This window comes from Helianthus annuus, chromosome 5 (assembly GCF_002127325.2).
Source record: "Helianthus annuus cultivar XRQ/B chromosome 5, HanXRQr2.0-SUNRISE, whole genome shotgun sequence".
NCBI lineage: Eukaryota > Viridiplantae > Streptophyta > Magnoliopsida > Asterales > Asteraceae > Helianthus > Helianthus annuus.
The window spans coordinates 123,617,178-123,634,469 of NC_035437.2; the positions used below are offsets into that span (position 1 = coordinate 123,617,178).

Consider the following 17,292-nt stretch of genomic DNA (forward strand, 5'->3'; position numbering starts at 1 on the left):
CTGAATTTTGTTTATTAAGTGCAGAATTTTGCACTTAGAGTGTATTTTAGGCACTTCCCGGCACTTTAACTATCACCTAGCGACGCAGTTTTATGGTCCTCACTTCCCTACACACTACCCTAGTGTGATACTTTATTTCTGGCTTATACTGGTGATGTGTGTTGGTGTATATATAATTTAGATGTATAATTAAGCCCTTTTTACACCTTTAGCCAAGTTTTAAATTTATAAAAACACGATATTTACTAACACTAAACACACATATGGGCAAGTGCACCCATCGTGGACGTAGTATAGTGTTGGTAAGATACCGAGGTCGTCCAAGGACACAAGAGCTTTTAATACCGGTTTATCCTCAACGTCTAATCAAATCAAAAAGTGAGAAAAATGTTTTTAAACTAAGAAAATAAAAACTAACTAAATGCTGAAAAATAAAATAAAAATAAAAACAGATAGACAAGATGAATCACTTGGATCCGACTCGTGTATTAGTATAACCTTTGATTATTTTCGCACTTTTGCACTTGTTTAAGAGATTATCTTAGTTATTGTAGTAGGCCCCTCTTTTGAAGGTGACGTTACCCTCAACCCAGTAGTTTGAGTCAGCAAGGATACAATCCTAAAGGGTCGGATTATTGGAAGATAATAAATTAAGTTATTAATGCAAATTATGGTAGGCCCCGCTTTTGGCGGTGACGTTACCCTCGGCTAAGTAGTCTGAGTCAGCAGGGATACAGTCCTAAATAGTCGGGTTATAGTATTAATAGTAGTTAACTTATGAGGAGGTCAAAGAGTTTGGATCCCCGCCATCCAATACCTATGGGCATTGAAGGAGATCCTACTAAATTTGACCCAGGTCCCTTGCAGGACCTCTAAACGTTGAACAAGGGCAAGACCCTTACCAAACCGTTCCCTTAACCCCCGACCAGGTAGCCAACATACCTCCATATAGACCGTGGAGATATGAATGGTGAAAATCTTTTATTTTATATAGACAGTAAAATAATGCCAAGACACCACGGACAAACGATAAGGAAAGATCACCTTCAACATAAGCAACTAGTTATTAAAGTCATCAATACAAAACCAAATAAAAAGTGCAAAAGATTAAAAATAAAAAGTATTATACTAAACACTTGTCTTCACCAAGTGATGTAAGAGACTTAGGCAAACATGGCCTTGATTGTCAAGAACTCTTACAATCAATCTTGGATCCCGAGACGACTCACACAGTCTACGATGGACAATGGATGATGGTGGTGGATGATGGTGTTATGGTGGTGGTGGGTGGTGGATGAAGTGTGAGAGAGGTGGTGTGCCAAGGGATGAGATGGAATGAAACCAAGCACCCCTATTTATAGGCTGAACAGAAGGCTGGGCACGGCCCCGTGTCCGCTGGACACGCCCCCGTGCCCGTATGACACTCTCTCTCCTCATTAATTGTAATTTGCAATTACAATTAATGCGCCTGCTGTACTTTCACCACGCCCCCGTGCTCACTGGACACGGCCCCGTGGTGGGCAATGGAAGCTTCTACCAGTTTGTCTTTTATGCTGCTTCTTGGGCACGGCCCCGTGCTGGCTGAGCACGGGGCGTGTTCAGGCTTCTGTTTTCTCTTTTTTTCTTTGGAGGATGCCGTTGAGGGTCCGGGCAGTCTTCTTTTATTCCTTTCCTTGTATTTATGCTAGAATTAGTTGTCTTTTTGTTTCTTTTGTGAATTTGAGCTCATTTCATCCTGAAAATACAAAAGGAAGACAAAAACACTCTTTTTCCAATATTAGTACTTAAAAAGGGTTAGTTTTATGCCTTAATTGATGTGATTTATATGTTGCATTTTACACACATCAAATACCCCCACACTTGAATTTTTGCTTTTCCTCAAGCAAAACTCTTTAAAATGTGGCTTACACTCCCAAATGGAATAGGTAGAAGAGAAAGTTTTTGGCTTGTCATAGAGTGTCGGGAATCCAAGATCTTTTTAGGTTTTATTTTTATTTATTCACAATTTTATTCGTTATGATTTATTGAGAACGTCTCATAGGATAAATTACTTATTTGGGCATAACATGCCTTTTTTAAAATTCTATTTATATACAAGTTCACATACCTCACGGGATAAATCACTCAACACTCGGCCGTAGGTATATTTTTAGTGAATCACTCGAAAGCAGCATGGAACTCACACCTTCCATAGGCTTGCTAAGCAATCAATCCTCCTCCTTTTTAACTTTTTACCTTTGTAAATATCAATAGGACTTTTTGGGTGAAGGGTTAGGCTTGGGCTAAAGGTGGGTGGTTGGGTTAGTGGTTAGTAAAAGGGCGAAAAGCGTAAAAAGCGTCGGTTTTCGAAAAAAAAAATTTAGTGACTTTTTATTTTGAAGTATTCCTCCAAACAAGCTTTTGTTTGTATAGCTTTGTTTGTTTTTAACTTCATCATCATATATATATATATATATATATATTTTAGTCACATAAAAGAACGAGTTTGCGAAAAACCGAGCTTTGTTACTAAAATAAGGGGTGAAAAATAAAAAGGTTTTTGGTGGGTAAAAAGGTTTTTAGGGTAATGAAATGAAAGGTTTAGGCTCAAAGGGGTTAACTAGGGGGATTTTGGGTAGGTGGTAAAAAAATTGAAAAATAATGGTGTAGAAAGAAAAATGGTTAGTCCTAATGCCTCCATCATTTACTTACTTGGGTTTAAGTTGGTAAGGACCGGGAATGAATCGTCGTGGCAAGTTCTAGAGTTGTAAGAACCAAGCGGCTATTCACACAAGAAACGAAAAATGAGCATTTAGTCTAAAGATGTAAATTTGTATGCTCAATAAAGGCTCAAAACTCACTTTTGTGGGAATGGGTTTTTAATGTGATCAAGTATATATAATTAAATTTTAACTAGACTTGTTATGCCGTTTCGTAATTTTCTTATGTTGGTTCTTGTATCACGACGCTTTCGGTTGTAAATTTTATAAAAATATAACCTTATTGATCTTGTGATTCCTATCTTAAACTTTAGACAAGTAAAAATGAAAGGATTTTTGAAAAAAATTGGGTGTTTAGCGGTTCCAATAGAGTTTTGTGTAAGGCTTGTTGTTAGGACTTGCAAAATTTCAAAGTGTTAGCTTCCCCCCACACTTAAATTACACATTGTCCTCAATGTGTCCCAAAAATAAATTTTTAGGTTGATTGGATGTGTGGTGTGGTGTTAAAAAGCAAAGATTTATGTTACTGGCAGCCTGGACACGGCCCCGTAGTGACCGGGCACGGCCCCGTGGTCAGGTGCCAGTAACAGAAATTAAAGAAATGAGACAGAAGCCTGAACACGGGGGCGTGTCCATTGAACACGGCCCGTGTCCAGTTACCTGAACTGGGCGTTTTTCTGCAGATGGTTCAGCACGGGGCCGTGTTGGTTAGGCACGGCCCGTGTTGAGCCTTCTGTGATGGAGATTTGTGTTGGGTTGCTTTGTTCTTTGTGCATGGGGCCATTTTTCTCATTCCCTCTTTCATCCATTACCACCATGAGTGTGTTTTATTCCTGCAAATTAAAACTAAAAGATTAAACTAAACTAAGGATAGTTCCACGGAATGCCTCCGTGGTGCGCCACGTTTATAAGGGTCCTTGGCTAGACCCGATGCGAGGTTATATGTTTTCTGAGTGGGATGCTTGGCGTCCCATGTTACACCGTCGGAGAGCAGCATCCAAGCTCGAATCAATAACCTTCATGTAGTTGACCGGGTCGTCGTCCTCTATTCTTTTCCCGACTCCGAATTTTACTTCATCATCCCCATATCTCAAAGTGAGTGTTCCGTCATTCATATCTACCACCGCTTGGGCGGTGGCAATAAAGGGTCTTCCTAGTATGAGGGGAACCTCGGTGTCTTCTTCCATATCTAGTATGACAAAGTCGGCTGGATAGACGAATCTGCTTACCTTTACCAAAACGTTTTCGATGACACCCTGTGGAAATTTGACGGAGCGATCAGCGAGTTGTATGCTCATTTTTGTGGGACTCGTGGTTCCCAAGCCGAGTCTTTTAAACATAGATGAGGGCATGAGGTTAATGCTAGCCCCAAGGTCGGCTATAGCATTACGAACGGGGGATTCCCCTATTGAACAGGGAATCGTGAAGCTTCCGGGGTCGATTTTCTTTTGGGAAAGTTTATTGAGTACGAGTGCAGAGCATTCTTCGCCTAAATTGACTAACTGCAAATTTTCAATTTTCTTTTTATGTGTAAGGAAGTCCCTCATGAATTTAGAGTATTTGGGCATTTGTGTTAGGACCTCGATAAAAGGAATATTAACATGCAATTGTTTTAACAGACTTTCGAACTTTGCGAATTGCTCATTGGTCTTTTGACGAATTAACCTACCGGGGTATGGAACTCGAGGAGCCTTGGTAGGTTCTGGTGACGGAGGGGAGTTCTTCTCTTGCAGAGGTGTGGGTATTGTTTCTTCAGTTGGCGGTGGCGCTTCTGCAGGCCCTACGGTGCGGTTTCGTAGCGTGATGAGGTGAACTTGCGCTTTTGGGTTTGTTTCGGTATTACTAGGTAATGCGCCTTGCGGTCTCTCGGCAAAATTTTGAGCTATTTGATTTAATTGTTTTTCTATGTTTTGAATGCTAGCTTGTTGATTTCTAAAATTTGATTCTAATTGTAGAAATCTTTCCGAGTTTTTCTTTTCAGTGTCGGAGATGAGGCGAGATATAGTATCTTCGAGCCTTTCTCGTCCACTTTGTTGTTGAGTGAAATTTTGTGACTCATTTCTTGGTTGTTGAAAGTTTGTTCGTTGGGTTTGTTGGCTATTACTATTGCCGGGTTCCCTCCAACCAAGGTTTGGGTGGTTTCGCCATCCTTGGTTGTAAGTTCCCGTTGGGGGACCCGACGGCCTAGGTCTATTATCAATGTAGTTTACCATTTCTTGTTGATCGTCCGTTTCTTTCATACAACTCCAATTTTCATGTGACCCACCACACCCTTCACAAGCCATAACCGAGACTGTTTTTGTCATTTCCAATTTTTTTATCTTTGAAGAAAGGGCCTCGATTTGGGCTTGTAAAGAAGTGCTTTCATCAACCTTATGGGCGCCCGGGGCAATAGATTTATTCCCCCGGGGGGTGTGCCATTGAAAATTGGTTTGAGCAATTTCCTCAATTTGATTATATATTTCGTGTGGGCGTCGATTACCTAAAAGTCCCCCGGAGCTAGAATCAAGTGTCTGCCTTGTGTGTGGCAACAATCCATTATAGAAAGTGGATACTTGTTGCCATATCGCAAGGCCGTGATGCGGACACTTGCGTAATAACTCCTTAAACCTTTCCCAAGTTTCATATAAGGATTCCCCGTCCTCTTGTGAATATGTATTAATTTCAGTCATTAATTTAGCAGTTTTAGCGGGAGGGAAATACTTATATAGAAATTTTTGGGCTAGTTCATCCCAGGTGTTTACCGATCCAGCTGGGAGGGCGTTGAGCCAAGCTTTCGCTCGGTCTTTTAGTGAGAAAGGAAACATACGGAGGCGGATGGCGTCATTTGATGCTCCGTTGATCCGAAAGGTATCACATATTTCTAAGAAATTGGTGATATGTAGATGGGGATCCTCGTCCGCAAGCCCGTGGAAGGTTGCGGAGTTTTGGAGCATTTGTATCAAATGCGGCCGAAGTTCGAAGTTATTAGCTTCGACATTCGGAGCATTGATAGCGGTGCCTAGGTTACCTACGGTAGGTCGTAGATAATCCATAAGGGTACGTTGGTCCGCCATTGGAGGTGGATCACCCGAAACCTTCTCTTGGTTTTTAGCTTTTAACCTTTTTGTGAGAAAGCGTTCGGGTTCTTCTAGTGGTTCTTTTATGTCCTTATTGGAACTGGAGCTCATACACTACGTAAGGTTGACGTCGGGTTCCAAGTCCTGCAATAAAAACAGAAAAGAATGTTGGTCAGAAGGTTCACCACGGCCCCGTGTTCAGCGAACACGGCCCGTGGTCGGAGTTTCAGTTAATATTTTCCAGACCCCAGTTACTGGAAGTTGGACACGGCCCCGTGTTGCACCGACACGGCCCCGTGGTTAGCCTTCTGTAACTTGGAAAACTAAAAACTGCCAGTAACGACGCTGGGCACGGCCCGTGTCCGACCAGGCACGGCCCGTGCTGAGCTCTGCAGCAGCTGAAAAACTAAGAAAAATCCTAAAAAATAAAAAGAAAAATAAAAATATGATTAGGCCGTTGATTCCTAACTTTCTTAAAATCCTTGTGTCCCCGGCAACGGCGCCAAAAACTTGATGTGTGTTGGTGTATATATAATTTAGATGTATAATTAAGCCCTTTTTACACCTTTAGCCAAGTTTTAAATTTATAAAAACACGATATTTACTAACACTAAACACACATATGGGCAATTGCACCCATCGTGGACGTAGTATAGTGTTGGTAAGATACCGAGGTCGTCCAAGGACACAAGAGCTTTTAATACCGGTTTATCCTCAACGTCTAATCAAATCAAAAAGTGAGAAAAATGTTTTTAAACTAAGAAAATAAAAACTAACTAAATGCTGAAAAATAAAATAAAAATAAAAACAGATAGACAAGATGAATCACTTGGATCCGACTCGTGTATTAGTATAACCTTTGATTATTTTCGCACTTTTGCACTTGTTTAAGAGATTATCTTAGTTATTGTAGTAGGCTCCTCTTTTGAAGGCGACGTTACCCTCAACCCAGTAGTTTGAGTCAGCAAGGATACAATCCTAAAGGGTCGGATTATTGGAAGATAATGAATTAAGTTATTAATGCAAATTATGGTAGGCCCCGCTTTTGGCGGTGACGTTACCCTCGGCTAAGTAGTCTGAGTCAGCAGGGATACAGTCCTAAATAGTTGGGTTATAGTATTAATAGTAGTTAACTTATGAGGGGGTCAAAGAGTTTGGATCCCCGCCATCCAATACCTATGGGCATTGAAGGAGATCCTACTAAATTTGACCCAGGTCCCTTGCAGGACCTCTAAACGCTGAACAAGGGCAAGACCCTTACCAAACCGTTCCCTTAACCCCCGACCAGGTAGCCAACATACCTCCATATAGACCGTGGAGATATGAATGGTGAAAATCTTTTATTTTATATAGACAGTAAAATAATGCCAAGACACAACGGACAAACGATAAGGAAAGATCACCTTCAACATAAGCAACTAGTTATTAAAGTCATCAATACAAAACCAAATAAAAAGTGCAAAAGATTAAAAATAAAAAGTATTATACTAAACACTTGTCTTCACCAAGTGATGTAAGAGACTTAGGCAAACATGGCCTTGATTGTCAAGAACTCTTACGATCAATCTTGGATCCCGAGACGACTCACACACTCTACGATGGACAATGGATGATGGTGGTGGATGATGGTGTTATGGTGGTGGTGGGTGGTGGATGAAGTGTGAGAGAGGTGGTGTGCCAAGGGATGAGATGGAATGAAACCAAGCACCCCTATTTATAGGCTGAATAGAAGGCTGGGCACGGCCCCGTGTCCGCTGGACACGCCCCCGTGCCCGTATGACACTCTCTCTCCTCATTAATTGTAATTCACAATTACAATTAATGCGCCTGCTGTACTTTCACCACGCCCCCGTGCTCACTGGACACGGCCCCGTGGTGGGCAATGGAAGCTTCTACCAGTTTGTCTTTTATGTTGCTTCTTGGGCACGGCCCCGTGGTGGCTGAGCACGGGGCGTGTTCAGGCTTCTGTTTTCTCTTTTTTTCTTTGGAGGATGCCGTTGAGGGTCCGGGCAGTCTTCTTTTATTCCTTTCCTTGTATTTATGCTAGAATTAGTTGTCTTTTTGTTTTTTTTTGTGAATTTGAGCTCATTTCATCCTGAAAATACAAAAGGAAGACAAAAACACTCTTTTTCCAACATTAGTACTTAAAAAGGGTTAGTTTTATGCCTTAATTGATGTGATTTATATGTTGCATTTTACACACATCAACTGGCCTCAAAATACTGTATGTCTATGTGCTGGCATTGTCAGCATGTCTCTGGGTTATCCGCTCACTGTGCTAATTGTGCTTTGTGCATCAAATATATCACTAAAGTTTGTATGTAATGAATGTAGTGACAATATGAAATGTGATGCTTGTGTATGTAACATAAATCAGCAATCAGTTTAAATTAACAGTTGTAATTAAGCACAGTCATTATGCATAAATCAATATTAATTAAATGTACGGATGCATGCAAATTTGACAGTTGTCACATATTACGTGCCTCCTTTCCCCTCAAAACATCATTTTCTTTGTTTACTATATTATATATTTTTCAGCTAAACACAACTGCTAATGGATGGATTGGATTAGTATAAATGATTGGATTAGTTTTTTTTCCATAGTAATAGAGGCCCATGTTAATATTTTAGTGTAATCGGGATTGACTTGGTGATCAAAGCGAATAATAATACACATCAAGCAAGTTAGGAGGTGCAGGAGTGCACACTTTTTTGAGTTATTATAATTCGAAGTGTACGGGCGGAGCCCGTACTTTACGGGGGATCCAAGGGGGTAACGCCCCCTTGGCGGGGGTCCGGGGGCAGCACCCCTGGGAGCAGGGTCCAAAGGGCGACAGCCCCTGACAGGGTCCGAAAATTCTATTTTCAGGAAAATACCATAATTTATGGAAAATACCATAATTTCGAAAATACCATAATTTTAATAAAATTGCATCAAAAAAAAATTATTTTCTGGAAAATACCATAATTTAGAAACTTCAAAATTATGGCAGTTTTTGGCAGTTATGTCTTAAACTTTGAGATAACTACCTAATGGCAGTTCATCATACCCAACCCCAAATTCGTAGACAGTTTTTTGGTCACAACTTCTTATGGTTCAGACAATTTTCGCATACACACGTACCCTAGTTCTATTTCTCGAAAATCAGAGTTGTATCCGATTAAATTATTCTGGTGAACCACCGAAATAATTTGATCTGGGAGTGACTACACGCCTCTCTGATCATCCGGTAATCTGAAAATTCCCAACAAAGACCAAATTAATTTTTGTGAAGATGGTAAGCGGATCGATGAACGATATGGCAAGTGTGCAGTCCTTAACCATAATATGTGCAGTCCTTAGCCAAACATATGTGCAAATGACTCTATACCAAAGTGCAAATGACCAAACATGAATGCAGTTTGCACATATTATGGTCACAGTCATCTTCAAAAGTGCAGTCCTTGGCCAAACATAAGTGTGGTGACCAAAATACCCCTGCAACATCAAAATTAATATGCACAGCTGTGTAATTACCAAAATACCCATGTAGCATCAAAACTAATATGCACATCTGTATATTTACCAAAATACCTCCGCAGCATCAAACTAATATGCACAACTGTATTATTACCAAAATACCCCTGCAGCATCAAAACTAATATGCATTGTTGTATAATTACCAAAATACCCCTGCAACACCAAAACTAATATGCACTGCTGTATAATTACCAAAATACCCCTGCTAATACATTAATTTACTAAAACATTACATAAAACATTAAGTCATAACATAGAGTCACTACATAACATTAAGCCTAAATGATTCTTGTCCAAAACAGGCAATACAAAACATCAAATTGTCCGAACACAAGTCAAACTTTGACCAACTAAGTATAACCTTCAATGTTGCCCTTCCCTCGTGGTCTTCCTCTTTTAGTTGACTGTTTACTTCCTCTTTGAGTGGTCTGTTGGGTTGACTGCTTAGTTGATTGTTGGGTTGACTGCTGAGTTAACCTTTTGTTCTTTTTGTTCCCCTTTTGTCTTTTTGATCCAGGTTTAGCTGCATCCAACAAAAATACACTACTTAGCATAATTTGACATATAAAACAACTGAGATAAAACACTAAACGTCATAAATATCCATCTGCATTCATGTTTCCCTTTTCACTACATTTTCTCTTATTATGACCTCTTGCTCCACAAATGCCACATGTTATTATAACCCCATGCTTAGTTAATTTTCTTGGCCTTTTTGGATCCTCACGAGGGTCTTTCTTTCTGTTCTTCTTAGGCCTACCAGGAGCAACTTTTATTGGAGGTTGATCCATTGGATAATCAATCTTGGGCCAATACTTTTCACTAGGCAATGGAGGGATTGTGAAGTCATAAATCTTCATGTATGTTTCCTTGTGGTAACACTAATCCACAAAGTCTTCTGCATTCTTATGTAAAAACCCAGCCACATCACACACATTCTTACCTTGAATACGAGAGATTAGGGCTTCATTCTTATACCTTCAATGTCTCTGTGTTCATTGCTTAGGTTTAGATCATTGTTATGAGCAATGCAAGGTTTTTATATAGAGATATAGTGCCATGAATTCGCCATGTCACCGTGTCCACATAAGCTAGGTTGTGACACGTATGATTAGAAACTAACCTTGTTAGTAATGAGTTAACAAAGTGGTGCCGGTACAAACTAAAAGTCAAGTTGGAGGTGCCGGGTGTCAAAGTATTAGTTGGGGGTGGCAATGGCCAAAAGCTGATAATTAAAAGATGACAAAATCTAAGAACCTTAGAAGAAAATACCTTTGTTTAGGTGGCGAGTTTGAAGCTATCATTTCTTCTTTTTTGTTTTTAAACTTTTATAACTGAAGTAGCAAAACAAATCATTCATATAAGTATGTAACTTTAGTGATAAAAACCAAATATGTTACGGTTTAACCCATAAACAAAAATCGGAATTTGAATTATTTCTTTTAAGTTGTTATTTGAACCTAACAAAAATCTATACTTATTTTACAACAAAAATAACATGTTATTTTTGTACAAGAAACTAAGGTCATTGACTATACTATAATAGAGTAATTTCGATACACTTATAGAGTAATTATGATATTCTACAATATTACCCTACAAGATTAAAATTATCTTATAAGATCAAAATTACATACAAGATCATTTGTAGCGTAATTATGATACTCTACAAAATTATCAAAATTAGCCTACTAGAACATTTTACAAAATTACCCTACAAAAGCATTTTACAAAATTACTCTACAATATCAGAATTACCCTAAAAGATCATTTGTAAGGTAATTTTATATGAATAAATAGTTAAGAAAATGTTAACGCGTTTTTTACTTTTTAACTCTATTCGGTTTTGTATGATTAGGGGTATTTGATGTTTTGTGTGCTATAATAATGATGATCGGTCAATATTATCGTCACCATCATCAGCCATCCAAACACCCCCTATCAACCCTAGTTGCGAGCACCAAACCCTAAACGTCAAAATTCAACCACCGCTCTGCAGATTCTTCCTTCAGGAGATCGATTCTAACGAAGGTAACCAAATTTCCACCACCAATGCCTTTAATTTCATTACTATCATAAGGTGTTGTTTCAACCCCTATGTTTAATCGATGCACATCGATTCTATAGCTCACTGAGTGTTTTCTGTTTACTGAACGAGATACATGTATGTGATAACTGTTGATTATGTGGTGTGTTTGTTTGTATATATTAACTGTAAAAATAAATTATGTTACATGTTATAACATACCTTTGATGAAGATTGAACACATGATGTGATATTTCTTTCAGTGTTAACTGTTCGGTCATGGCTATAAGACTTTACAAATTTCACTTTTGGATTTTCAATCAGAATCTTTTTTTTTTTTTTTTTTTACCAAAAGTATATCTTGAGCTAAAGAAGGTGTGTTTTAAAGTCCTTGTCAATGTAGAGCTGAAGTTGATGCAATACTTGAGCTGAAATCGGTATTTTACGTTCAAGTTTAATGATTGTATTTTCAAATGTTCTATATTTTGCTGTCTAGTGGGTTGTTTAGTTGTTTAGCTAAAACCATAGTTGTGAAAGGTGTAAGGCGGAAAGGGTGAACGAGGGCTCGAGTATCATTTTTTTGGGGTGTTAGACATGTCTTAGGCTTGTTTAGAGCTAAGTTAGGATGGTTCCAGACCATATTTGGATGTTTCAGATCAGTTCACCAAGATTTTGTAGCGTTTTCCCAGAATATTCAGGATGTGACCGGAATCTAACTAGATTATGGCTGGAATCTCACTCGAAGGTCGCCGCAGTGCCTGGTTGGTAACAAGGCGTTTCCCTTGCCCCCGGCCTCGCCTGAGGGCTTCGGTGCACGTCTGTAGGGCTTTTGACAACAGATGCTAAAACCACTTCAACCAATATGACCAGTGGCTGTTATGTATATGTTTATAATAGCATTTGTTTGGATTCTTAAGATCTTTCCTTCATTATATGCCCATTGGCTTTTAGAACCAATCTATATAGTCAAATGCCAGCTAACTCAGGTGAGATGATGCCTAGGCGCCTTGAACACACGCAACGCGACAAATTTTATCAAGCGCATGTGAGGGGCGTGAATGAAGGAGATTCAAAAGATGGAAACGAATATTCAAAAGCTAGAAACAAAGTTGTAGATAAAGACAATGAGGAGAGAGAAACGTGTTTAGCTGTGACTTTAGACGGATTAGCGGTTTCAGTTTTTTTCTTAAATATCTACTTTTAAAGAAAGATATTAATTACTATTATTATTATTATTATTATTATTGTTGTTGTTGTTGCAACTTTTACAAGACATTAGCGTGTTAATGTAAGGTAAAACTAATATTTAATTATTTACTTATTGTGTTTATTGTTATTTATTATAAATTCTGTGCTTAAGTTGGATGGTATTTCTTGGTATATTAGATTTGTTTTTATTTTTATGTAGAATAGTATTAAAGTATTAATTTTCCATGTCTATTATGTTTTTATGTATGCGCGCGTGTCTCTTTCTCTCTCTATATGTGTGTGTGTGTGTATAATATATATCTATTGCTCTCTGTTTTGTCTCGGTTGTGCATGTTATCTGCACCTAGACCACATGTGAGCTCTTTGCACTTTGAGTGCGTTGTGCCTTTGGCTACTTAGGATATATAACACAGGAATATCAGGAAAACAGGTGAATTTGGTTAAGATGGTACTGTCATACATGGTTTTACAGAGGGGTTTAATTATATAATGTTCCTTGTAAATAACTTTTGATCTTATTTTCTATTAATACATACTTAATGCACTGCTCATAATGTTTGTTACAGAAAAAGAGCTAACATATATCCATCTTTTTTAATCAGATTTGAACTCCTATAAACAATGACTGCTGAGGGGGCCTCTGATTCTTCGGGTCCTCGTTATGCTCCACCTGATCCAACTTTGCCTGAACCCTGGAAGGGTTTAATCGATGGGAGCTCAGGTGTGATGTACTATTGGAACCCTGAAACTAACATCACTCAGTATGAGAAACCTACTGCTGTGCCGCCACCGGTGCCATCAGGCCCACCTTCTGTGCCCTCTGCATCTAAACCCGTGTCTGCACCGGGTACTATGTCAGAACAGCCAAATGGTATTCCTGGTCAACAAGCACCTCAAATGTTTTCTACACCAGAACAAATGCCACCTCAGCAAGGTAATAACATACCTCAATCATACCAGAGTATTAATATGGAACAGTCACAGGGCTACCAGTATACACATAATCAACCGATGCATTACATGGGGTACCAACAGAGGCCACCCAATATGATGCAGCCACCTCAGCATTCACATGTTCAAAATCAACCTTCAGATGTTAATTCCGTTCAAGCACCCCCTACACAATATGGTGGCTCTCAGTTCAACATGCAACAACCATCGCCATTTGGTCAGTTGCAGCAGAGCGGTGTTGACTATCAGCAACATGGACCAAATTTTCAGAATCAAATGGGTCAGCAGCCAAATGTTCCACCGGTAGGATCGAATATGAGCTTTGCGGATAATCTACCTGGAAGAGGTGGGAATGATCAGTATTTTAATGCTAAAAATGGTGTGCCTGCTATGTCCCCTCATCAACCCAAGCTTGCAGCAATTCCAATGGCAAGAACTCAGCCTGGTGGACCCACCTCGCATAACATGTATGGGCAAGCTACTGGCGGCCCCCCATATATGAATAACTCTATGATGATGGCAAATCCAGCAGTAATGGGCCCTCCAGATGCTATGGCTCTATCATCTGTTGAAGTTTACCGTAAAAAACATGACGTCACAGCAACGGTTTGTTTACTGACTTGACTTTAATATGTTCATGATAATGTTTCATGCTGACTGTTTATTGTAAGAGATATAACGGAATCTTGATATGGGTTACTATCTTCGTTTAATTCCATAGGGTGATAATGTTCCAGCTCCATTCATGTCATTTGAGTCCACTGGATTCCCTCCAGAGTTATTGAGAGAGGTAAGTCATTCTCATCGGCTATTACATTTTGTTCAAATATCTTTGGTTATGTGCTAGAGTTTTATATCATGTATGTTTAGCGTCTTTTGTTTCTTCTTAATTTTGATTCTAGGATTAATACGTTTGACTTAACGCAGGTGCGATATCTGTTCCAGAAAAGGAGCACATGTCGTACGCTGCCACCAATTTATTCTGAGTTAGGCTGCAAATTCTGATGTTGGCTCTGCCTCATTTGTCATAATTGCACCTTTTCTTGCTTCGAGTTGCTTCAGTAAGCAACTCTATATCTATCGATCTTTATTTAGTTAACTTTTTTTCCAATTTTAATCATCTTTTCAGTTCTAGGTTTTTTAACATTCTGCAAAATGCTTGACAATCCATAAAAACATATTTGTTAATCTAGAGAGTTAATTAATATGATTTTGTTTCAGATATATGCTGCTGGTTTTGCTTCGCCTACACCTATTCAAGCACAAACATGGCCTATTGCTCTACAAAACAGGGACATAGTGGCAATTGCAAAGACAGGTTCTGGTAAAACGTTAGGCTATCTGATTCCTGCGTTCATGCTGCTTAGACATTGTAACAACAATCCCCAAAATGGGCCCACAGTCGTTGTTTTAGCTCCCACTAGAGAACTTGCTACTCAAATACAAGATGAGGCCATCAAGTTTGGCCGATCCATCAGAATCTCTTGCACAGTGAGTTTTCAGTTATTATGATTATCTTCCTTTTCTTATTTGCGTATATATTTGCTAATGGGTGTGAATGTGGTTCAGTGTTTGTATGGTGGGGCTCCTAAGGGACCACAACTGAAGGAATTAGAACGAGGAGCGGATATTGTGGTAGCAACTCCGGGTCGACTAAATGATATACTTGAAATGAGGAAGGTTGACTTTCGTCAAGTTTCTCTTCTTGTGCTTGATGAGGCTGATAGAATGCTTGATATGGGTTTCGAACCTCAAATAAGGAAGATTGTTAATGAAATACCTCCTCGAAGGCAGACGCTAATGTATACTGCCACTTGGCCCAAAGAAGTGAGGAAAATAGCTGGTGATCTTCTGGTCAATCCTGTTCAGGTCAACATTGGCAATGCAGATGAGCTTGCTGCAAACAAGTCTATTACACAGGTAACGCAGTGTGGCGTATATACTGGATATATTTACTCGTAGGCCCTAGCTAACAGCTTGACATGTGATGTTGTAGTATGTGGAAGTGGTCCCTCAAATGGAGAAGCAGAGGCGTGTGGAGCAGATTCTGAGATCTGAAGAAAGGGGTTCCAAAATTATTATTTTCTGTTCAACTAAAAAATTATGTGATCAGCTTACACGTAGTATTAGTCGTAATTTCGGGGCTGCTGCCATTCACGGAGACAAGTCTCAGGGTGAGCGAGACTTTGTTCTCAATCAGTTCCGTTCTGGAAAGTCCCCGATATTAGTTGCTACTGATGTTGCTGCACGTGGCCTTGACATCAAGGACGTCAGGTCAGACTCCACTAAAAGTAAATTGGCAAAAAAATACATTAGTAGATTCTGACTTTTTATGGTGTTTGCAGGGTGGTGATTAATTATGATTTCCCGAACGGTGTGGAGGACTATGTCCACCGAATAGGGCGGACGGGAAGGGCAGGGGCAAAAGGGGTGGCTTACACTTTCTTTTCTGAACAGGATTGGAAACACGCTGCTGATCTTATTAAAGTTCTCGAGGGAGCTAATCAGCCTGTGCCAAATCAGGTGCGAGAGATTGCGACACGTGGGGCGCCTGGATTTGGGAAGGACCGGGGTGGAATGAGCCGCTTTGATTCTGGAGGTGGTGGCGGGCGCTGGGATTCTAGTGGTGGTCGTGGTGGCATGAGGGATGGTGGTTTTAGGGGTCGTGGTTTTGATTCAAGGGATGGGGGTTTTGGTGGCCGTGGTGGTGGTGGTGTTCCTGGTGGAGGTGACATGCGGGATGGTAGATTTGGTGGCCCAAGGGATGATGGTTTAAGTGGTCGTGGTGGCTTTGGAGGTAGAGGTGGCCAGAGGGATGATGGGTTTGGTGGTCGTGGTGGAATGAGAGATGGTGGCAACTTTGGAGGTCGCGGTGGAGGGAGGGACGGCAACTTTGGAGGTCGCGGTGGAGGGAGGGACGGCAACTTTGGAGGTCGCAGTGGAGGGAGGGACGGCAACTTTGGAGGTCGTGGTGGACCTAGAGGTGTTGGTTTTGGTGGGCCGGATGGCGGTTGGGATAGGAATGATAGATTCAAGGATTCCCGTGGTGGGCGTGGCAGAGGGCGATTTGATAACAGAAGAGATGGTGATCGTAGCAGGGGAAGAAGCTATAGCCGAAGCCGAAGCCGGAGCAGGAGTTACAGCCGGAGCCGGAGCCGTAGCTGGTCACGCAGCCGGAGCCGTAGCCGTAGTTGGTCACGCAGCCGGAGCAGGAGTCGCACACCTGTAAGGCGCGAAAGACGGCGTGAATCTAAATTTGATCAGAAAGCACCAGACGTGCCTGTTGCTGGTCTAAATTCTGAACCGGGGGTCATGCAACAGCCTGAGAGTAGCGTTGCGGTAAATCAAATTGCGGAACCGTAAACGATACACTGTAAGTTTATTTATTTTTCTGCTGCTGAAGATTAGACATCAGGTATGGCTAGGCTCTCTCTGGGTGTCATTTTTGTCGACTGGTTGGTTTGAAATGTTATTTTACGTTTAAATATAGAATTTCATTTTTATATTCATCAGAAGATAATACTTGATTAGGAGAGTTGTTGTGTATGATTTAACTGTTTGTTTTCACCCATAAGCATTAGTTCAATTCAAGTACCAATCTTATGTCTTTTCTTTAAACGAATTGGCTTTCTGATAGTTGCCATTAAAAAAAAACATGAAAACCAATATTAAGTGAACTGCCACTAACCAATGGGCTTGTAGCTTAGTATTACCCGAGTTTCCTCCTCAAGTGAAGGTATTTAGTCATCTATGGACATTGGTTTAGGGTTGTAAGTTAACTGCTAAACAGAAAACCAACTACAACTCCAACTAACAACCTCCTAG

General features: G+C 40.2%; 1 protein-coding gene and 1 non-coding gene across 3 annotated transcripts; both read left to right on the forward strand.

Annotated features, from left to right (window-relative positions):
• Positions 1–5,270: 5,270 nt before the first annotated feature.
• Positions 5,271–5,377, forward strand: LOC118492710. The gene has a single exon (XR_004894712.1). It is a non-coding gene; the product is annotated as a small nucleolar RNA R71 (small nucleolar RNA).
• Positions 5,378–11,158: 5,781 nt separating this feature from the next.
• Positions 11,159–17,058, forward strand: LOC110889866 (ATP-dependent RNA helicase-like protein DB10). Of its 2 annotated transcripts, XM_022137442.2 has the most exons (8): positions 11,159–11,312; positions 13,119–14,073; positions 14,189–14,257; positions 14,689–14,958; positions 15,037–15,387; positions 15,464–15,741; positions 15,813–16,399; positions 16,433–17,058. In XM_022137442.2, the coding sequence occupies exons 2-8, from the start codon at positions 13,138–13,140 to the stop codon at positions 16,828–16,830; spliced, it is 2,889 nt and encodes a 962-aa protein (XP_021993134.1). In that variant the 5' UTR covers positions 11,159–11,312; positions 13,119–13,137; the 3' UTR covers positions 16,831–17,058. The 2 variants fall into 2 exon arrangements, with proteins under 2 accessions (XP_021993134.1, XP_021993133.1); XM_022137441.2 differs by having other exon boundaries at positions 15,813–17,058.
• Positions 17,059–17,292: the final 234 nt, after the last annotated feature.